Below are 24307 nucleotides of genomic sequence, written 5' to 3'. Positions count from 1 at the left end.
TTTTTCTTCAAAATGCAAACCTAAAACCAGAGAAATAGTGGAATATAGGGAAGATTTCAATCCCCATTTTAGGAACTGAGAACTATTAACATTGTCCAAAGACACAGAGGTCTTTCCAAAAGTCTATGTATACACTCCATGAGTTATAAATCATACCTTAATCTTTATTCTTTTGCATATTTTGTCAGTAGTTCATATCTATGAAAGGATTTACAAATAACACACATTTAGACTGGTAGTATCACACTGCAGAGAGATAACCAGTGAATGCAGCCCCAACAATTCACTATACATAGTCCCACATGTGGTATCTCTTTATCAAGCAATCTGTTTTGAACTTTTTCTTATTCTTGTCATTACAAAAGCAGTGGAAACGAGCATTCATGACCCGATTTCCAGTCTAGCACAAAAACCAGAAGTGGCAACTCAATGTTCACCTTGTAAAAGAACACTATTCCTAAGATGGGCCCTGAGCTGAAATACTGGTTCGTATGTTTCAGGCTATGCTTAAGTACAAGTTAGAAGCATCAATTTCTTGCTTCCAATTCAAGAATGTAATTAAAATGCTTTGAGAGATACACCTCTGTTTATATGACAGGTTTTTTGTTTCTGCCTTAGGCTGTAACACTTTTAAAGGAATACCTGAATAAATGGGAACAATTTTGAGTTTGCACATTATAAATTTGCCAATCTTTAGTAAATGAAAAAAACCAATTTATTTGTTCATTAGTATAACAATTTTGTCTCATGATTAAACTTAGTATTTTCAACACTGATGTCTTTATGCACATCAAATACATTTTTATGAGAATTCACATATGTATATGTCTTAATATATGTACACAACTGTGTCATTTGTAATATTTTACATATGTGCTAGACCTTCCTTCATAACTGAGGGTCTCAAACAAAGTCCTCTTGAACAGCAATTTACAAGAACGATGACCCTTTGCCTAATCTGTATGGTAAGGGCATAAATGTTCTATTCAAGTACTAGGTTTATAAAATAATCTGAATAAAAAGAGGCAATTTTTATAGTCTATTTTGTCTGATTTATGATAGCCAAACCATATGGGCACTGAAGCATTCATGGGTATTTCAAACTGACCTGCTTTTCATGCATGTCAAAAATTTGTGATGTCTTCAAAAAATCAGATTGATGACTGCTATTCAAATTTGATAGCAGACATCAGGTTCAAAAAAAAAGTTCTTGTGCTGTAAAAATTCAACTGACTGATCAAACTGTCTCTTCTGCACCATAGTGAGTCACATGCCGTACTGACATGTATAATGGCAATTCACAAAACATTCCTATGACACATGAGACAAAAACCTGAATTTATTTTTATTTTTCTAGAGACTTAAGACTTTCTGAAATCCCTTAAAACACCAATAAGAATACAGGGGAAAAAAATGTATTTCATGGGAGAAAATGTACTGATGAGGAGAAGAATCGGAAAATGTCACTTTTTTTTTTTTTTTCCTTTGCCAATTGGTCTAAATAGTAATAGCTTATACCAAAATTAAACTGCTGAATCAACTAATGAATAAAAAAACTAAACAGATTTCCAGGTCATGTGTTCCTTTGCAGAAATAAAAATTGCTGCTGGAAATTTTGAATCAGGAGCAAAGCAATATTTAATCGTGTAAAAGAATACATCACTTTCATATGGTAAAATTTATTGGAAAGAGGACTAATCATGTTAACACTACTGTGATGCAGAACCTGTAGTAAATAAATTCTTGACAGAATAAAAAAACCCAGAAAAATTAGCAGCAAAGTGATGGCATAAGCATTTCCTCCTACCTTTTCCCTTTGAAAAATGTGAACTTTAGATAATAGTTTGTATAATTTCTAGTTATATTCCTTCGGAAAAGTCTGAACTTTAGATAATTGTCTCTTAAGTATTCTAAAACTTCCCTTTGACCTTTACTCCAGCAGAGCTATAATCAAACATATCTATATGGTCACTTGTAGTCTAGCAGCAACTCTCATACTTTGTACCTTGGTTTAACCCATTGAAAGATGGACTGAAAATCCCAGTGACGTAGAATGATACACTGAGTCTGAAACAATACTAGTTTTATTGTTAATGAGGTAGAAAAATAATTAGGATATCTCTCTCTTTTTAATTTACAGATACTTATGGCAAGTCTAACAAGGAAACTTTGGGCTCTGGGTCTGTTTAAGCTACACAGTTACCACAGCTGTCTGAACTGTACCCAACATACCTGATTTTAATCTTGCCCACTCTGACGTTGTGCCCATTTATCTCTTCTGAATCCCCTGGTGCCAGTTATGATTGACACTCCCACAATCTGAAGCAAATTCAGGCCAGTGAAGATGTAAGATATGCTGAAACAGTACTGGCTTTTGCCTCATTCTTCTCTTCTGCATTGCACAAGCCAGCCACAAACTTGTTTACTAATAATCACATTGCTTTGACATGCTTTACTTTATTCGGATCACATCACTACATGGCATGTGCATTGAATGTTACATCTGTAAAGTGTAAGAATTAATGCAGGTTGCCAAGTTCTAGTTTAGAAAGAGAGATGAAATGGCTGTCAAATGTGCTTAGCATTAAAAATACATTATTAACACAGCAATTTGCATAGACTGATGGATCATTTTTGAAATCTACATTTTCTAGTTAATTCTATTATCTTCTTATTTTAACAAAAAAGTTTCAGAAAGTAATACTGTGTTTTATAATGCTTTGATAAAATACTGGCTATATTTTGCATTTGAACGAAGACCTTTCCATTACTCTGTTACCAGATTCCAACAAAATGTTGCAAAGATAAATAATAAAGCCAAAATATCCCAAGGATTTGCCCTCTGTATTTCTTTTTAGGGTAATGGATTCTTATTTTCTTTCTATGGATGTGTACTTACAAGTCAGTCTAGAAGGTGAAACTAATGAAAGATAGGTATCTGAGCCCCTAACGTCACTGTGAAATTTACAGTTTTACACATTACATTGGTTTGGGGTTCTCTTATGTATAAAGCTAAATCTCAAGCAGATTCAAGGAAATTTATAGTATTTTTGGTAGGTGATGGAAAAGTTCCAAGGATTCTATCCTGTGTTCTTCACCTTCCTCACTTCACACACATCCTTCAGTTCTTACTTCAGTGACTTACTTATAGGGTCTGGAAAAGTTCTGAGTCTTCACAACTATGAAGACAATCACGGATGTTTGAAGTAAATCTTTTGTTTCCAGAATGTAAACTATGAATACCATAGGTAAGAAAAATGAAACTTAACCAGGAACATTTTGGTTTTCAAATGTGATATGTTCTTTACATTTAACTGAGTTTCACACTAAGTTAACATCCACTTCTCTATGCCATGATGATTGTCTTTTCTGTTCCAATACTTGTATGGAGTGTACACATGCACATGGTAAGAATTTAAAACACTTTACCAGTAGATCATAAACCAGTCCTTTAAACTGAATCTGGAATTGGACATAGCAATCATACTGAAGTTTTGTTACAACAGTTAGAGAGCCAAACTCAAGCCATACCAGTGTATTGCTATTATGCTATTACTATTTTTATAACATTCACTTTGAAATACAGTGGCAGAAAGCAACCACCAGACTATAAAAGAACAATGAGCATTTATTGGAATGCCGCCTATTTGTACTGGTGTAATAAAGGTCTTGTCAGCACTTCCATTGCAAAATGCCAATTTTCGGGGGTTTATAACTCTGACATAACAACTTGCTATGAGAAGAAATTTAGAATGTGTACTCTCTGCCAAAGAGCATTGAAAGTTAAATACGACTTACATTGGCTGAGGCATTTTAAATCAGAAAATAAATTAAAAAAATTTTTGACGTAAAGTTTTCTTGAGCTGGTGTCACTTAAGAAAAAAATGTGGCTTTGATTTTAAAGAGTGCCAGATCTTGCATTTCTGATATACATAGAACTCCCTTTAACTTCACTGAGAATAATTTCTGTGAAAGAACTGAAAGAAGTGCCATTATACATTTTTGTAAATGTCATCAAGAGTTATATTAGCTTTTTGTAATTTGAAAGACTGAAATGCTATTGTATAAGATTGCCCCTGGGCACACAGGAAGTATGATAATGACTTTTTGAAGACATTCTCATATGCAGATTACATATAACAATAACAAGTTGTTATCATCAGGCCATTAATAGCAGTAATTTATACCTCTGTCTTACACCCAAAGTATACACATAATGTCTTATTATATGCACACCTCTCAAGGAGGACATGTCTCCTATGGTGAAGACTAATGGTCATTTGAAATGCAGGGAACAGCAAAATGCATCCAGAGAAGGAATATCAGTAAGTGAAAAAAAACAATTATCTATCTGTAGTGGAGTAATAGTTGCATAAAGTTTTCAAATGAAATGTTCCAGACACTCTTGGGAACATTTCTGCATACCATGTAAACATTACATAGAGAGAGCTTGGCACTGCCAGATGTTCCGAACTACCATACACAGTCAGATTTCTGAGAATCAAAGCTAGTCTACAAGAACACATGTGCATATGCATTTAGATTTCAAGACTGGGACATACTGCAAGACCCTAACTTTGATATATATGTTGCATGACACGACATGCAACATTTCTTAGAAAGAAGAAGCAGCCAAGGAAAAATGTCAACATTTGAATTCTGCCTCACCACTGTAGAGGTATTACAAAGTCAATGCTTATATTGGGAAATACCTACCAACTATCACATCAGTTTATAAGATGTTCTAGAGTTTTCATAGAATCACAGACTGGGTGAGGTTGGAAGGGACCTCTGGAGGTCATTTGGGCTAATCCCGTGCTCAAGCACAGCTACCTAGAGCCCAGGACCATGTCCAGGCAGCTTCTGAATATCTCCAAGGATGGAGATTCTGCAAACAGTAAAACATTTGTTAGTCAGAATTGAAATATGTGTGCGACAAAACAGAAGACATCTTATTCATTCATTCTCTCTATATCAAGCTGAGAAGTTACGAGGTACAAATATATAATGCATCTCTATGCTAAGAGAACAACTTTCATATCACAGTGAAATTGTTCCCTGTTGTCATCTAATTCATGATGAAGAGTCTGACAAGGTACAAATGAACCGTATAGGCAGAAACTGCAATAAAAATATGAAGCCGGATCAAGTGAAAGTATGATAAGAGCCTAGGCAATTCTAGTAGCAATGGAGAATACTTTAATATGCCAAAACCCCCCCATGATCACAAAAGAAAATCAAAAAAGGAGAGCAGAAAAAACCCAGCAGATATTTTGAGAAAGATACGTTTCCTAACTGAGAAAAAAAAAAGAAAAAATATTAAGAAAAACAATTTTAGTCTAGAAAAATCTAAGTTCTTTATACAAAGTTTTGAAGCACATGGTTCTTCTAGAGAGACTGCATTACAACTCTATTATAAAGTTTTTAGCAAATACATCTTTTGGTCTTGCATGTTATCAGAAGACAAGCACAAAATAAGAGATAGGTGATTTTTTATAAAAAATTATTTTTCTCATTTAAAAATGGGAAATAGTAATACAAAGACAGAAGTTGTAATGTTGTGAGATAGATAAAGATGATATAGAAGACGACTCATGGTGTAGAATTGAGTCTAAACTACCTTCCTCTATATTTAGTACTCCAGTTTGGATCAAAGATACAACAATGCTTTTACTACAGCTGTCATTATACTGGGCCCTACCATTTCCTTTCCTGAGCTGCAGAGTAACTTCTACATGTTTTCTAACCTGGAGTTTCAGAAGAACCCAAAGAGACACCGTAATGCACTCTTGAAAATCTCGGTCTTTACCATTCCATACAGAGCTGCTAATACGTGCCATTAAAGTTGTGTGTGAATATCAGAGGAATGTTTTAAAAGAATGCCTGCAGCGTAAAGAAAAAAAGTCAGCGTTCATGTTCAAGATAGTCCAACATTCCATAGAATACAGCAGAGTACTTTCATCAACATGCAGTGATTATTATTGATGCTCCTTTTAAGGTTTATGTCTGCAATACCTAACTCCAAAACTCCACAGATAAGACTATTCTTGATTTATCTCTTATTATAGAATCAGATGTATATAAAAAAATTTACTATAGTGTTACAGTTACTGCTCAAGAATTTATATAGCCCTTAGCCTACAGCAAAAGTGAAGTTTATTTACTTGAGCCCACAATTAGTTTAGGCCAAGCTGGGGTGATCTGAGTTTGCTATCTTAATATGGGGAGACAGCTACCCCTGCTTAGCTGATTCACTGTAATCTAACTAGGCATCTGTCCATGTTACCTCCGAAGGACCACACTAGCTCTACCTTTTCAATACCATCAAGCAGACATCTGGTTCTTTTCCTGAAGTTCTATTTCTCTCTTTCTAACAAGCTGGCTTATTATCTCACTTCAAACAGGGGCCCATCTTCACTCCCTCTATAATCAGCGCTGATTACCAAGTATGCAATCTTATTATTTTAGGATATGCAAACTCTCTCCCCAGACTGGACAGGTCAACTTATGCATGTAATTTATTTCTGCATTTGGCTCAGTATGTAAGATCTTTTCATTCAGTAAAACCATGTACTGTGCCTCTTTTCTGGCCTCTGAATGGATTGCCTTCTAGGCATATTTCTTATATAAATATTAAATGCTAATAATTACATAAATATATGACTAATTACTGGATGCTTGCCAAATAGAATACATCCTAATTAAGTAGATTAAACGAAGACCAACAAAATGACTCATTTTACAACAAGGCCACCCATACAAATTACAAAATCAGAAGTTGATGGGAAAATATCATGACTGGTACAAAAAAACCCCCAACCAACAGAAAAAAAGCCTTGTTTTCCTTATTCTTTAAAGCTTGATGTAAGAAGTTCTTGTCAAGATGATTAAAAATTTCAGATCTCCTTCAGTTTGTCACCGCTACATTTGCTCTTGCCAGAGAAATAGAGCCCATTCTTGAATAGTTACCTCCTTAAAAGAAGTAAGGAGGAAATGAAAGGGTATGGAACAAAGGTGACCACACCATACAGCTTCAGGAGAATGTATAGACACAGAGTTCACATAATAATCGGTGTCATGGTCATCTTGTAGGAAGAATAACTGGGATTCCAATAATAATTACTTCCTTCCTGTACACCAGTTGTGTAATTGATTCAAAACAAGATGCAAATTGGAACATGGTCTTTGTCTTTTTAATTCACATTATAATGTTAGTTGTGCAATAGTTTATCAGACAGGCCTTGAGGCAAAGTGTGAAAAATTAATACCTTCTATTTTAATAGAGTAACCATGTGCGAATAGTCTGTATACTTTATATCTGTTATGACAAAAGGAGATTTTTACTAATAAAAGGAAAATTTAACAGCTAATATGTGATGATTCCTGCTTATATTGTTTAAATTTTACCTGTTTAGATTCTTCCTCCAGTATAAGAGTGTTGAGGTTCTATTAGTCTTTACTACAACCGAACTTTAAAATGTGACTCCTATCTAGTTTCTCACTAATTGACAAAAGAAAAGTACAATTAGAGCAACTAATAAATTAGAAATGTTCCATAATGGGAGCAACCAATAAATTTACAAGGTGCAGAAAAAAAAGAAAAACAATGGTCTTGTGCCACAATTACAGATTAGGTGCTTAGAGAGAAAATCCAAACATCCAAATGAAAACAAAACCTAACAATAAGATGAAAACAGAGGGGAACTTCTTAAGATGCAATATGTCTCTTCAGGTAATATTGAGGTGGTGAAGGGGTAGAGGCCCTACCAGAACCTTCAGCTCTAGTACATCATTCCTCCTACTTTGTGAATTAAGCCCATTTACAAGAAATAAAACATTGTCCATGAACTGCAGGAATTGTTTCTTGAAGAAAACTTGGAGGAATTAGATCCACTCACGAAACCAGAAGTGTTACTGTGGCAGACATCTCTTAACAACATATTTTTGGAAGATAGTTGAGCAAAAATCTGGAAACTTAGTTTCAAATATTTATATTCGCTTTGTTATCAGTATTACTATGAAATACTTTTAAAGCCCTAGAATATCATTATCATGGGTGCTGTTAGCTTTCAAGGAGTTATGTTTTTAGAACTTAGGGAACCTTTAAAAATTAAAGGGCTATTGGAGCAATATTTCAATGGAAGACAAATTCCAGAGAGGTGGCACTGCAGATCTTACTGTTATCCCGATAACACTTAGTTGAGAAGTTTTTTACTCAATTAAGAACAACGCCTTTCTGTCTTCCAAGCAGTTCACTTCTGAGACCCTGATTTAATGTTTATTTTCCCCATTATGTGCCTGAAATTGTCACACTAAAGATTCAATTTGTTCTTATCTCTGTTTCTTTCATCCATGTTCCATATTATTACTAAAATAGATTTATTTTCGTGCTAATTTGCTGACAAAATTATTTTCGTTTTGTTTTCATAACCTTTTATCCCTTATGTAGTTTTTTAAAGTTATAGCCGTGTTGCTCACTTTTCTTTAGTTTTATTATGAAACTAAAGAAATAAACAGGAAAAAGCAAGATAAGTATGTAACACTAAGTATGATGAAACCACTACAGCAGGAAAATTCACAGCTGTCCAATCCATCTCCTCATCATGAATAAGCACTGTCGTACATATGGTGCACAACACTGACCTCAGATCTTTTTCACTCAGATTGCATCTGGTTCTTAATTAGTTTGATTTATAAAATGAAACATAATTGACGCCTTGGCAACATTATGTTGCTAGCACCACAAATAATAAATTAAGAATGAGTGAAGTAAGTCTCTTTGGTCATGTATGCATAATGGCATGCTGCATATATACAGTATTATCCTGTATTTCATCACTCATATTTTTAGTTGTTTTGAGCTGGGTTATGTTTACATAAATGTCCTGAAATAGCTATGTAATTGTGATTGATTCATATGATAAAAAAAAAGGTGCTCTCCACAGGGATGTGATGCTGTGAAAATTAGTCTTATTTTACAATGCGTATATACAACTCTTCTGCATTTGTCTGAAAGTTTGTATTTCTGAGGCTTGGAAAGAAGTTGTCATTACAGAGCTAACTAAAACAGGACTGAAAGGTTAAACAGCATTTGGAACAGAAGTGCTCCCAGAGAAACACTCTGCCAGCTACAAAACTATAAAAAGTACAGACGTGCTGGAGAACACAGCAGAGCTGAAGAAGAGCCTAAAGATGCCTAAAAGAGGACAATCGGCTTACCACATGGCCCCCTCCTTGCTGGTTCATTCATCAGGTTGGCCTGTCCAGTCGAATGAAGACTTGATGGATCACATCTGGATTAGGGCGGAGGAGAGAGGGAATCTGTCTGGAGCCCTGCATCCTGAATACAGGAGAGGAGTGAGTAAGGTTTCAGATGGACAGAATAGACAGAATGGTCAAAGTATGGAGGAGCTTGGTAGCTGAGTTAGCCTTTGAAGAGTTGATTCTATTTTTCTGACATTCAGTTTCAGCTAGAGCAGCTATGTGCACCAAGAAGGATTCATCTCTTTAGCCTACTGAAGTGGTGAAAAGCACATAACCATTGTAAGAAGGTTTAAATCGTCCAGATAGGGCTAAAAGGTATGTTTGCAGAGGAATTGCACTTAGTCTTCACTTGTTCTGTGGTTCTAATTAGAAGGGGGTCCAGAAAGAGCAGTGATCTGCATGCAAGAAGAAAGATGAGAAAGACAGCAGAAGCAGGTGTCAGTGAAGGAAGTGGCACACAAAGGATTGGAGTGGAAAAACGCTGGCTTCCCATCTACATTAATGTAATCTTCACTTCAAAAAATAACATTGCATCCTTCTATGCCAGTGAAGTTGTTTCAAATTGCACTCAATTGATATTCAACATCAAGGAAAAACAGAACATCAGGGAATAACAGAACATAGTCAATAGTGATGATAGTAAAGAAAGGGGGAAAGGAAGCAGAAAGCTATCAGGTATGAAAGATATATACTGAGAATATTTCACTGACATTCTCAGACTAGATGGGACTAACACTACTGTACCATGGAAAAGTGTAACCTTGCTAGGACCACAAAATGGTATAGTAGAAAGGAGTTGAATATATTACTTCAACTGCAATGTGAAATAACACAATGGAAATGGAAATGCATTCAGTGCCTGGTAAGACAGAACTGAGCATTACTGGAATGTATTGGGGTCCCTTGGTAATATTATCATTAACTTGAAATTCTACTAGTCTAATAGAATTTGAAATTAATCTAAAGATCTGTAGTACTGATTTCCACCTCATGTTGCTTATCACTTTATCACTAGCAGAAAGTGCTCATCTTCTTGAGTCTTTAGACACAGTCTTTACTTCACAGGATGACATTACATCTTTGAATTCTGTCAGATATGTAAATAAGAAAATTGATTACTTTTCCTACAAAGAATGACCCAGCATAGTTTCTGATCCAAGGCAGTTTCAATCAAGTCAATTCAATCAGGCCTAAGGATGAAGGAACCTGAGTATAATAACTAAGGAACTGCATTTCCTCTGTTATGAAAATGAATTATTTCAGGGACTTGACACTTACCACCTAATGCACAACCACTTACTCCAAGGAAAAGTATTTGCACTGGCTGAGTACCATTTTTTGCATATTAATTGAGTGGAAGATAGAATCTGTCCTTTCCTTATTCAGGCCATGATATCCATGCCTGCCCCAATAATGAGGGAGGCAGCATAGTGTTCCATTAACACCATACAAGCCAGATCATAATTCTTACATGCTTTCCAGCACACAGACCAAGACACACTTGAGATGTCACTCTTAGAATGGAATTCGGACCCAGCAGTGTAGTATAACTTGTAGATCATAAGTAGAATGTGGTAGCATCACATGGTTTGATAAAAGTTAGACCTTCTACTCGGCAAAATATCATCATCTTCTTTATGCTTTTTTAACTTCTATAATTTACAATTTATAAGAAGCAAATAAAGAATGTATTGAACAATATCTTTCAACCACACTAAAAAGGAAATATTTTATATGAACAATTTCATTATTAACTATGTCAGTCAGAAAAAAATCAATGATCTGAGGTTGTTCTGCTACCCTCAGTTTATAAAAATGTTGAACTTTGCTATTTAAATAGCTGCAGTTTTAATGCTGTGCTGAGAAAAAGATTGATAGTATAATATTTGTAATACATTTTTTCACACTATGAACACTCCTGGAGAAACATGATGTGTGCCTGTGGATGGCAGATTCTGGCACAGAAGTGCCAGATTATGTTAGTTTGTGTTTGTTGTTTTTTAATACATTGAAATAATTTCTTTTTAACTCTACTACTTTCACACTGAATACACCATCCTAGGCAAGTATTCCATGTGATTTCTGGTGACAGAACTATGCCTACTAAGAGAGATGCTGCTCAGTGCTGTTTCCTAGATTATGCAGCATATTTTTTTACAATTTTAGATGCAGTCCTCTAGATGTTATTCCATATCACTAATATTGATAGACATGGTAGAAAAATATCTACTTATAGGATGCAAGACACAACCCTGATCACATCACTTAATTTTACTTTTCAAGAAAAGCAGTAACAAGGATGTGATTTGGTATGTTTTAGAGTTGTACTTTGAAATCTAATTAGTGATACATAAAAGAAATGGGAATGATAATTAAACACATGAGAAATATATAAGCATGTGCTTTCCCTCAAGAATTGCCATTGTGAAACACCCTCTGGTATTAGATGGCAGCTGGGCCACAAAGTTTCCAAGGCTCTTGAAAAATTGCATGAAACTGCAAAAATGTATGAGGATTTACTGCTCATATCCAAGGGACCATATGGGTGCTGTTATTCTAGATGTTCATTGTACATCCATCAAGAAATGATGGGTTTAATGATGTCCTGGCTAAGGCAATTTGTACCTGAGGTCAGTGGGTTAACTTTGAAATTGGGCAAAGTGGAGGGAGGGCAATGAAATAGCAGTGCCACTGCTTAGCTCTCTGAAGTATGCATTTGGAAAGAAAAGTCAATCAAAAACACAGAAGGAGCTTTAGCTGGCAGCTGAGACAATGGCAGACAGACTTACCGAGAAATGCCAAGAGAAATTGATTCAGGGAAAGAAACTCATTTTAACACGTGAGAGTTAGTCTTGTGGGAACAAAAGACTCACCCTCTAGGTATGCATTTGACAGATGCTAAAAATATTTTCAGGAAAAAGATGTGGAAAAAATCTAGGTTTTATTACATTAAAACACCACAGTGACATACAAGTACTTTTAAAAATGAAGTAGTGGTAATCATTAGTTTTTATCATTTGGGATATCTAAAAGAGAGTTTGCATGTAATTGTCTTTGGCTATTTCTAAATAGTTTAGAAATATTTTTTTCTTAATGGTAAAGAGGTGATGAGAAATAGTAAATATTTTAAAATAAGATGTGCAATAGTGTACAAAAGCATGCAAGCCAGTTAGTGACTGACGTGATTATACCAGGCTATTTCCTTTTAAATACATGACACACTGCCTGTACTTTCAAAGCAGCACAATGAGGACATAAGTGACAGATATAAACTTGCTAGATGGAAAGAACAAAAGAAATGGACATTTAAACATGAACATTCTTGGAGCTATTATAGGTATCATAAGTATAATAGACTAAGCATGGCTGAGAATAAATATTAAGTTCATTATAGAGAACCAACAGAACAGTTCATCACTGAAGTATATATAATGCTTCAACTTAAAAAGAAAAAAACCCTCTTTACTAAGCACTCACTAAAATCAGTCTGGCCCAAATTCAGAGCTCAAATCAGTAGATGGACATTGAATACTTTGGTGAGACAGGAGGCTGATTACTTGTAAGGCTATTGGACTTTTGGAGGAATACGAATGCATGCCATTAAGATGGTTCTCTTAATCCAACGATGAGGCCTGCCCATGTTCCAAGCAACCCTGTGACTGCTTCTACTACACAAGCCCTAGTAAGAGGTATGTAATATTACATTTATACAGTAGAGATGCACCATTTTTTTTTTCTGTCAGAAGAGTCACTGCATCCAAAGGCACTGTAGAACATTTGATTTGAGGTTTATTCCATTAGGAAACAGAATTTGGCATAAGAAAAATGGAATAGCAATGGAAAAATCTTTTGGGAAAAACTTGAAGTCTCTTTATGTCAAAGATGTATTTTCTAATTTTTGAAAGGAAACATTACATTGCCAGCATATCAAAATGTTTACATCTGTGAAAATGCTTTTATCACAAAATTCTATTCTCATTGAACAACCTAAGGAAACCGTAAGAACATCAGGAATTCAATGTGAAAACAGGTATTGCTGTAAGCGTATTGTTTGGGATGCAGGAGATGATCCATGTACTGGCATTAGATTTTCGGTAACGCTTTGTGAAGATCACTCACCTGAAAAAAGACTGTCAACAAATGCTAATTCCATTTCCAGAGGTCTCATTTCAATTTACTGATGCCATGACAGTACAGAATCCTTATCAGTTATCTAAATTCCTGTCAGTTTTTTGTCATTTATTGTGATTCTACATCTTTTTGGAAGGGTTAATTCTGTTCAGCTAAGGAATCTACAACACATTGCTAGGGTGTATTAACAGCTGTCTAAACATCACATTTTCATCTGAAGTTTTAGTTTTTTCTGGTTTGAAGTTTGTCAGAAACACTACATGAAACATTTATTTTCATTTTTCCCATTTCTGCTCCTATGCAGAAACCCAGCACATAGACATGGGAAAAGTAAGTAACCAGAGAGTCAGTCTATATGAGTTTATGCAGTCAAGGATTTGTTACATCATCGAGTCACAGATTTAGTCACCAGGATTAGCACAGAAAACATTACATGATTTTCATCTTGCATTAAATTCTCATATTTTTATTATATCATTTTATTATTTCTCTTGTGAAGGGATAAAGCTTTATGCATCTGGCCATCTATAGATGTGTTCCTTGTATTACAGATTCAGAGAGCAGGATTACTTTATTTCAGATTATCAGTAGCTGCCCATTTAGCCACAGTACAAAGCCTATGAAAAAACTACTTCATAACAAGACATTTGAGCTGGGAAAAGAACAGGAGATATAAGAAATAAAGATTTCTAAGAGATGATCTACAGACATTCAGTGAGATGTATGATGACATTTAAATCTAATTTTTTATATTACTTACATCAGAAAGGCACTACAGCCTCTACAGTTTTGTGCACCCTGTCTACAGAACAGATTGTAGATGTGCAAAATTAAGGGACCAAACAAATAAAGGATACTGATATATCATTTCAAGGAACAGATTCTGCTATGATCACAGGATAAGATTATATTACATATTATAGAAATTAAGAGAAGTAGGAGAGGGTTGTGGCTTCTGATGAAGATACACTGTTGTGTCACACAGTTCAACATATTTGTCAGTAACGAGGTAGCCCATCATAATATTTGTAGTAATTTTGGGCAGCACAGTTAATTACTGAAGTATCATGTGAACTTGCCTTAGGGCAATCTGGAAAGTTTAAACAATAGCCTATAGGTGACAAACTAAATTAATTAATGGTTATGTTCATGTTCCATATAGCAAGAGAAAATTCCAAAATAACATGCATCTTCTATATTCTTTAGTATGAGGGACAGAAACAGAACATCACAGCTTTCTTCCCGTGGCAGATGCCAAATTGCATTGTTTGCATACGAGTGCCACCAGATCAGATAACATCGTTACTTCATGAGGTAGAGAAGTAATTGCCAAATGCCACAATGTTACCTAAAGCACAGAAGAAGAATCCAAAAGCGTAATATCATTTCACAAATGCTCTTGAGGAGGGGTACTTTTGTTTATCTCTGCACTTGAGAGAATTTTGGAAAAAGGCAAGGTATGAAAAATCATTTAAATAAGAAAAAAATTACTAATTCTATCAAATTAAGATCTGGTTTCTATATTAGGTTTCCTGAGAAAATACAATCCATTTATAGCATCCATAAGAAGATGACATTTCTTCAGCACTGATCAAGGCAGTCTCTGCTGCCTTGAAGAGTTTAGCAGGGCCAAGAACATGGGAGGAAGTTGAGACTGAGGTCACAGTCAGGAAGATGTCAAGGATTTTGCTCACCAGAATGAGGGAATGCTTTTCTGTTCCAAGACTAAATGTGTTGTGCACTGATCTTATCCTAACAAACACAATTCTCCAGAAATGAGAATATGGTTTGTTATAGGCATTTTCTTACATTGCTTCTAATAAACCAAACCGGCCTTTGAACATCCCAGATGCTCATTAGTACAACTATGGAGAAATTTGACTTTTGAGTTCAGTTTTTTTAGGAATACTGGAGTTTTTTCAACAAGAGTAATCACTCATGCTTACCTAGCAGATATATGCAAGACAGTGTCATAGTCAAGTTCATTGTTTAAGTGGCATAACTAAATAAAGACTTACTAAATATTTATGATGTTTAAATGACATGAAACCTCACCTCAACCAAATTATACCCTGATTTTGGCTTTGACAGGAATATTTGCTTCCTGTGGGAGATCATGTTCTAGCATCAACCATGGACTGCATCCCTGGCTGAGCAATCTTGATAGAAAAGGATGGTATACATAGTTGGAATTTTACTCTTGGATACTGAAAGATTAAATCAGAAAAGCCTCTGAAAGTGGATTTTTAATTTCAAGAGATTTCAGTTGGTTATTTTAAGAGGATTTACACATTTAACTGATTCAAATGCATTAAAAACTGTGTAAAACTGAGCGGCAATGTAACAAAACTGGACTCATTTTTCTAAACCATGTTATATAGGAAGGTCTCTCACTCCCACCCAGATCAGGAACCATTTTGCCATTGGCTGTGACTAGGATAAAAGTGGGTCTTAAATGTGTAACAGACTGGAAGAACAAGGCTAATTAGTGATGTGAGCTAAGTATTTAAACATGAAGAGAAATGCTAAGACCTTTTTTACTTTGTCATGCTGTGCAAAGCAAACCACCTCACATTTAGGATGCTTAATTCATGTTATACTACCAATGATTACCAAATGCATTTTGAAGAGGTTTGGTTTATCTTCTTTTGTAAGTGGAGAAAACATACAGAGACTTATTTCCTACATGAAAGTAAACATATAAGTAGAGACACACTTTGTGAGTGCTATAAGAGAAAAACATATCTAATGAAAAGAAAAATTCAAGATATATTAAAGCATATTTAAGAATTTAGTTTTTTTATAGTATCATTTAAAAAAATGGTGCCATCATTCTTCTTGGTTGGAACAGCTAGAATAAAAAATGAAAACAGCATTTTCTCTTTATTTGACATTTAATGTATTACTTTTACACTCGTACACATACATCTTCCTATAGTAATGGACTAAATAGAGATTTCCTTCATTATAATTTCAAATAAGAGAAATTAGAGACTGACTTTGACTAAAATTCCTGACAGGGTAGTGTTTTATTAAAAAAAAAAATGCCAAGATGGAAAAATTTTGCTGAATATTTAAGTAAGTGCTAATACATAAAGCACTATTTATAGCATTCTTGTGATTATTCCTAGCTCTTTCTCACATGACCTTCAAATATATCTGTGTGCCAAAGAAAAGGATCGGTGTAAATTTATTGCTCAACAACATTAAATGGGTCTTTTTTTCCATCATGCATGAAATTCCACTTCTATAGTACTACAAAATGACATTATGCCCTTCCAGAAGTGCTCTAAAGCACAGTGATACAAAATGCCCTTCTGGGCTTTGCTGATCTAGCAGATTTCTCTTTCTAGTAAAAGTGCCTAACTGAAATACTTAGGAACGTTTATACCCAACAAACAGCCTTAAAAGCTGTTTCCTTTGGGGGATTTAGTAGATAACTTAATTTTATGCTCTCACTTATATCCAGTCAATGTAGGATCAACATTTATTTATCAACATAGTTTCTGATTTTCCTTTTACAGCCTATCTCTGGAATTTCAAATTAATAGAAATATAATACACAGTAAATCCATCCTTTCCTTTCATTTTATTTAAGACAGTGAGCTGTCTTCTTGATCTAAATTCAGTATTCATTTTACTTACTTCTTATCTATTATGAAGATATAAGAAACATCTTACAAGATAGATGAAGGTACCACTAAACAGATTAGCTATATTGTAATTGTCCAAGGGAGAAACTGGTAAAGTAACCGGAAGTCAACAAAGCAATTCAAAACTAAGTTGTTCAGATACACATTATGTTTTATATTTACCTTCATTTTTCTTGATGGTGAAATTTGGATTGTTGACCATTTCAGGAAGAAGACTGTACAGGAAATAATGCCCATTTTTAGGATCATCTTTGTCAACAGCACTGACAATCTGAATTACCTGCAACAGAAAATGCTCTCATTAAGTGTTCATATTCCTGCTAAACATATAGTGTTGAAAAAAAATTTCTATTCTATTGGACTCATTGTCATATGTCTATGTGCCAGATTAAAAATGCTATTTTATAATCTTGCAAGGCTTTTCCAGACTTTAGACTGAAAGTCTGGGGAACGGGGACTGTATCTGGCCCATTTAAACTGCTTCCAGAACAAGGAGGCAGAGAATAACGAGAGACAGTTACATCAGAGAGGCAAGTAAAAGCTGCTGCTGATTTAGGCAAGTAATAAATTATTATTCACCAATAAAGAAGGAGAAATGCGTTTCAGAAACACTCATGATGCCTATGGTAGTCTTTAATTCATGTAGCCATGCTTTGTACACCATTTTTTATTAATGAAACAAATAATTTTGTTAAAAGTAACTTTTGGTGTGAAGTTTTATATGCTAAATAGTCTAATCTGAAAAAAAATAATCTAAATCTGTATTTGGATTTTTTCTTTAATTTTAACAAAACCTCAGTTATTCATGTACTAGAAAAATACCGTAATTAACAAATGATTCCCAGAATAATGCAGGACATTAAGGTTAGAAGTGGAGAGACTGTTTGGATAGGCTGAATAGCTTTGAATAATCAAATAACTTTGCATGAAGCACTTCATATGCTTTATATGACCAACTACAGTATCTGTGGTGCATTTACATCCATTTACCTCTTTTACCTGTAACATTACTCAGAAAGATACTGCAGTTGATCATCTTCAAATCATACAAAATTGCACAAGAATATGAAAGGAGGAAACATTATTTTAAACTAATCAGGAAGTTTGAAATTTTTTTTTAAATATTTGGTGCAATTACTTTTGATTCTAAGTATTTTCCAAAGAAGTAGAAACAAAGACAAGTATGGATCCAGAATCCACACTCAGAGGTGAACCTCATGCTAGATGAGGTTTGTAAGAAATTTAATGAGAATTATTGACCTTTCCCATGTCCACTGAATTCAATAACATTTTTGTCTTATGTAGTTATTTTTGTAATGCCTAAAGCAACTGACCAATAATGTCTTGGACAATTAAATTAAAATTAGAAATCACTACAAATTTAATTTTTTAGGAACAGGATAAAAAATGGAAACAAGGTTTGATTCTGTCCAAATTCATAGACTTATACTTTAAATTTTCAAAGCTTCACTAACAAAATGCTAATACCTAATATTTTATACTGGCTTTACCACAGGAGAAAGGACTATCAATCTGTATATGTTACATATATGGTAATAGTAAATATCCCATTATTTCTTCTATGTTCTTCAAGAGTCAAAGAGAATAACATCTTACTACATAATCAGAGGAAGCAACATCAAAACATAAATATCATAAATGATGTAAAAAGATGTTTGAGCAGGTATTGATATAGTTTGTAATTTATATATTTAAAAAATATATACATATAGTATAAATATAATATAATTTATAACACATCCTAGGAAGGAATTTGAGACAATTGCCTAATCATATTCTGGATAGGCAGGTTTATCAAAAATCTACTGGAAAAAGTTTTAGATTGTTTAAATACCACATAAACAGATGCTTTTTTTTTTTTTTTTTATAACTGCATCTGCCAAGGTTGACCTTGACTGATACAATTTCAAAAATATGTATTAGAAGAGATGGACAAAAAAAGGCCTAACATAGCTTTTGCTTAAAGAAGTAGGTTTCCAATTTAACAGCTGTATAATGGATCCTAGAGAGTTACTCAGTGTGAAAAAAATATAAACAGCTGAAAAATACATAAGCAGATGTCTGTCCCACTGCAGAGATGGACCAATTTACAGATGTGGAATATTTTCAGCTATCTCTTTGCAGAAGTGCAAGGTACTAAACTATTCACATGCACTGGGCCCAGGGCTACACTAGGTACTAGTAATTCTGCATCATGGGTAAGTGCAATCTAAAATGGAATCCCAAACAAGTATCTTTAGACAGATATATTTTATGATTGTTCCATTTTTCAAACACTGCTAGAATGGGAAAGCAACATTAGGAAAAGATAATGGCACAGGGGAATCTGGAAGGTCAACTGCACATAATAGGTGCAGTTTATCACATGGTTATGCGAGTTTATCTCTATTGGCTATACAATTGTTAATTTTTTCCACCATTATGTAAGAGAGTTGACTGTAAAAACTAACTTTACTGTCTCCAGGTATTGAATTAATATACTGGAAAGCCAGTAGCCAAGAGCATCAGTAATATGAGTTTTCAGCTCACAGAGAGTTCATGAAATAAACCTGGATTATAATCTAGATTGGAAATTTTCAAGAAACAGACACTGAGCATGACACTGAGCATATTCTTTGTCCTTTTTTTTTTTTTTTCCCCCCCAGAGCTATAGACACCTCTTAATGTCCTACCGAATTCCTTCTTATACTTCAGTTCTTTGCATCCATTCCCTGCACTGTATACCGAATCATTCTTTCTCTGAACCAAAAATTATATGCAAAAGACAAGCTTAGTGGTATACTACGTTTGTTGTGTTACATGCACACATCAAGGAATTAAGAGTTAGTGTTCCCATAGCAACCTTATTTCTTTGTGCGTTTGCATTAAAATAAGCTCTTAAAAAAAAAAAAAAAAGTATAACATATATACAGTAATACAAAGCTGCTTCATCTTTTACTCCATAGGGGTGAGAAAAGTCCAGTAATTCACATTACAACATTTTTATTGGTATGGTGATGAGCATACTTTATTGCTCGGTGTTGTGTCATCACGTAACAGAACACTATTGAAGTAATTCTCCAGCTCTTCATTTGTGGTTCATAATGTGGTAGAGAATCTTCCAGGGCTGACCTGCCTTACCTATCACTACAAATGTTTTCCCTTTCCTAGTAATAACATGCATAATAAAAGTATTCCATATAACAACATTGGTCAGTACTAATAATAAAGAAAACAAGAACTGATTTTTTTCACTACATAGTCATGAGCTCTACAGTGAAAGTTAATAACCCTTTGGCTGTTCATTCTTGAAATTTCCAAAATTCTTCCATGTAAAATTTCAACTTTGATGTTGTATTAAAAATTCATGCGTATATTTGATTCTGTACATACATATAGTAGAAATATAGTACATGAGCATATTTTGCTTAACAGGCCGTTCTGGATTGAAATTAGTTAAATGTTCCACTAGGACAACTCAGCATTATAGTCTGCAGGCTTGTATTGCATTTCTACAAAGTCACATATGCCTGAAATAATATTTATAAAAGATTACCAATATAATCATAATGAATGATGTAGAAGGATAAATAGCAAAACAAAGTTCTCATTAATGTCATAACTATCTACGTGTGATTTTAATATATGCTACTGTTTAAAAGTCTTTCCCTGTAATTCAACTTGTTAACCTAACTTAGAATGGTTATTTATGACTAGTAAACTATTCCTACTTTACAAATGTTCTTCCAATTCTGAAAAAACGTTTGCAGTTACATGGGTGTTCATGGTTATTTCTGAATTACTCTGCACACTCATACTATAAGCAGTAGACACACCACAGTACAATTTTAAATTTGTCTTTTCAGCTAGAGCCAGCCTTTTACTGCTAGAACCTGCATTTTGCCATTTGAATGAGCTTAACTCTTCACAGAGGTCTATCTGAAGATTTCTTCCATTAGAAAAAGCCAATTCTATTAGGAGAACTGAATAAAATAGAGAAATTGTGAGATACTGGAGGAACATTGTATTCAGTTTTATTTTATATTGCTCTAGTTTGAACAGTGGCTTAAGCACTAATACATTGTCTGAACTACCAAAGTGTTTGAAAATTTTGTAGCTTTGTTTTGAGCAAACAGCACTTCACTGGAAAAGTCTGGGTATGGACTGGGAAACACTGAGTGAGGTACTTTTCTTATGCACCAATACAAATGTTCTGTTCTAGTAGTACAGGAACATAATTTAGCTGGGCTGGAGAACAGTCAACTGTACAGCTATACCGAGCAAAACCATGACTATTCTGGCTTTAGTAAGTGGAATTATCCAAACAATAGGAATAATAGAGAAAGGCATGATCTAGTTTATGGTTAGTTTAGAGGTACTGTAACAGCACATTCAAATCTTTTTTGTTTGTTTGTTTTTTGTGCTGAACCTGACAAAAACCAATTTCTGGCAACTTTCTGTTGTTTGTAAAAATGTGCAAGAAGCACATAAATATGTGCATGGACAAATATATTTTCTCCTCCTTCCCCTTTCCTCTCCTACTAGCTGTAGTACCTCTCCTGTTAGAGATAGGTTAAAGCAAAGAAAATGCATCTGACAATGTTATACATCAACAGTTTTTAATACATTCCGTCACATCACCAGCAGCTGCACTTGCCTCTTGCAATTATATTAGAACCCAAAATAGAACACTTAGAAACTGAGCTGGAATAGATGGTTCAATATATTTAGGGGCTGCAAATAAGGTTTCATAAAAGGTACAAATGCAATCTCCCTTATGGTAATTCAAATTTGATTTAAACTTAGATTTAAGTTGAACTGCAAATGTAAATAGATTGAAATTCCGTAACACAATTGCATCTTTCCTGCAAATGTAACATCCAAGTTTAAACTTCAGAGAACTATCCAAATAAGCCTTTTGCTACTATGTAAAAGAGTTGTATCTTTCTCAAATTAGCTATTTCATAGCTGAGACGTATTTAATTTTTTGAATTCTACATCTTGACTGATTAATATTTCTTCCAAAATTTGAATGTATAATAATAAGCATAACAAAACCAATCATGTGGTGTAGATACTAAAATCTTCATAGGAACAGATAATTTTTGAATGATGACATAAATTTATAATCTAAACTTGGGGATTATTCTAGACTGGTTACTGTTCCAATAATGTTATTCATTTAAAACTCAGAATAAATTGCAGGATCGGGTGCCACCTCATCCATATGGCAGCTAAATATTTAATAACCATCTGTAAAGTTCACACAAGGTTTCATGCACAAGAGTGACATCTGCCATCAGATCAAGAGTGTAAGAGATGGTAAAATGAGGAATATCATGGTTTAATGAAAGTTCTCCATAAGTGTTTAAACAAAAGAGTCTTTTGCTAGGTGACTCTTAATCATCCCATTTATTGTTTTATTCCAAAATGAAATGCAAACATGTTTCAGCGTCTCTTAAACCACCTGAAATTTGATAGCAATACCTCGATAAACATACTCAGAAAACACTGTACAACACAGATTTCTGATTTCAGGGAAGCTTACTGAGCCCTGGATAAAGGTATACTCATTAGAATTTAATATATCCTAGAAAACATAACTACTCAGCATCTGAAACCCACCCTGAGCTAAACAGAAATCCACTCTGAGCTAGAACTTAAATACCAAGAGTAACACAACTGTCTGCCCATAAGGACACATTTCAATAATCTGCTTTTCAGTGGCTAGAGAGAATTTTCTTTTCTTAAATGACACATTTTTGTCACCTTTAAAATAAACAAAAAGGGGTGCTAGAAGTCAATTCATCTTCTGTGACAATCCAGTCTTGGCAGAGGTAGGTTGTCATATAGTACTGTATAGGTTGTCTCTTGCAGAGCAACAACGCTGAAAAGGCAGAGGTTGTCAACACTTCCTTCACCTCTGTCTTTACCAGCAGCGTTGGGCCCCAGGCCTTGGGAACAAAAATCCAGTCAATGCAAACACAGACCCACCATCAGTGAAGGAAGAGTTTGTATGTAATCCTGAACTATTACAGGGACTTGACCCCTACAAATCTGTGGGCCCCGACATTATCTACCCAAGGGCGTTAAGAGAGCTGGCTGATGTCGTTGTGAGGCTGCCCTTCATAATCTTTGAGAAGTCATGGACATTGGGGGACATCGCAGAAGACTGGAAGAAGATTAACATCACACCCATCTACAAGAAGGACAATCCAGGAAATTATGGACACATCAGTGTTATTTCAATCCCTGGGAAAGTTACAGAACAAATCCTCCTGGTGCCTATCACAAGTCAAATGAAGCACATGATCAGGGAAAGTCAGCATGGATTCACCAAGGGCTAATGGTGCCTGATAGCCCCCTACAACAAAGTAACCTGCTTGGTTAATGTGGGGTGAGTGGTGAATATTGTCTACCTGGATTTCCCCAAGACACTTGATGTGGTTTCCTGCAGCCTCGAGAAACGGATACATTACAGTCTAGAAAGTGATCTGTGTAGTGACAGGCCACACCCAGAGGGTGGTGGGAAATAACTCCTTTTCAAACTGGCAACCTGTCACAAGTGAGGTCCCCCAGGGATCAATATTGGGCCCAATTCTGTTTGATGTCTTCATAAGTGAATGATGGGATCAAGTGTACCCTGATGAAGTTTGCTGTTGATACCAAACTGAGTGGGGAGGTGGACACTTTGGGAGGGAGAGCCACCCTGCAGGAAGACCTGGATGGGCTGGAGGAGTGGGCTAACATCAACCTCGTGAAGTTCAGCAAGGACAAGTGTAAGGTCTTGCACCTGGAAAACATAACCCATGAGTGCAGCACAGACTGGGATCTGCCTGTCTGGAGAGCAGCTGTGTGGGAAGGGACCTGGGGGTCCTGGTGGACAAGCAGCTCAACATGAACGACCAGTGAGCTGCAGCAGCAAAGAAAGCAACAGGATGCTGGGTTGCACCAACAAGGGCACCACCAGCAGAGATAAAGAAGTCATCACCCCACTCTACTCAGCACTTGTCAGGCCATGCCTGGAATACTGTGTTCAGTTTTGGTGTCCGCTATACCAAAAAAGATGTGGACAGGCTGGAGAGGGTCCAGAGAAGGGCCACAAAGATGATCAAGGGTCTGGGAAGCCTGACATGTGAGGGAAGGCTGAGAGAATTGGGTTTGTTCAGCCTTCAGAAGAAAAGGCTTATCACCATGTGTCCTGGTTTTGGCTGGGATAAAATACTGCTGTGTTTTGGATTCAGTATGGGATTTGATAT

General features: G+C 35.1%; 1 protein-coding gene across 3 annotated transcripts in view; it reads right to left on the bottom strand.

The window, feature by feature from the left end:
* The window catches only part of CDH8 (cadherin 8), a 151493-nt gene that overhangs the window by 9668 nt on the left and 117518 nt on the right, over positions 1–24307 (bottom strand). For 2 of the 3 annotated variants that reach the window (XM_074912950.1, XM_074912951.1), the window contains exon 11: positions 17211–17328. In XM_074912950.1, the coding sequence (XP_074769051.1) occupies positions 17211–17328 (118 nt within the window). Of the gene's footprint in view, positions 1–4716; positions 4774–17210; positions 17329–24307 lie in introns of those variants that run through there. The other variant, XM_074912952.1, reaches the window with a different exon arrangement.

This window comes from Athene noctua, chromosome 9 (assembly GCF_965140245.1).
Source record: "Athene noctua chromosome 9, bAthNoc1.hap1.1, whole genome shotgun sequence".
Taxonomy (NCBI): Eukaryota; Metazoa; Chordata; class Aves; order Strigiformes; family Strigidae; genus Athene; species Athene noctua.
Note: the sequence above shows the minus strand (reverse complement) of the source record. Positions and strands in the feature narration are given on the sequence as shown.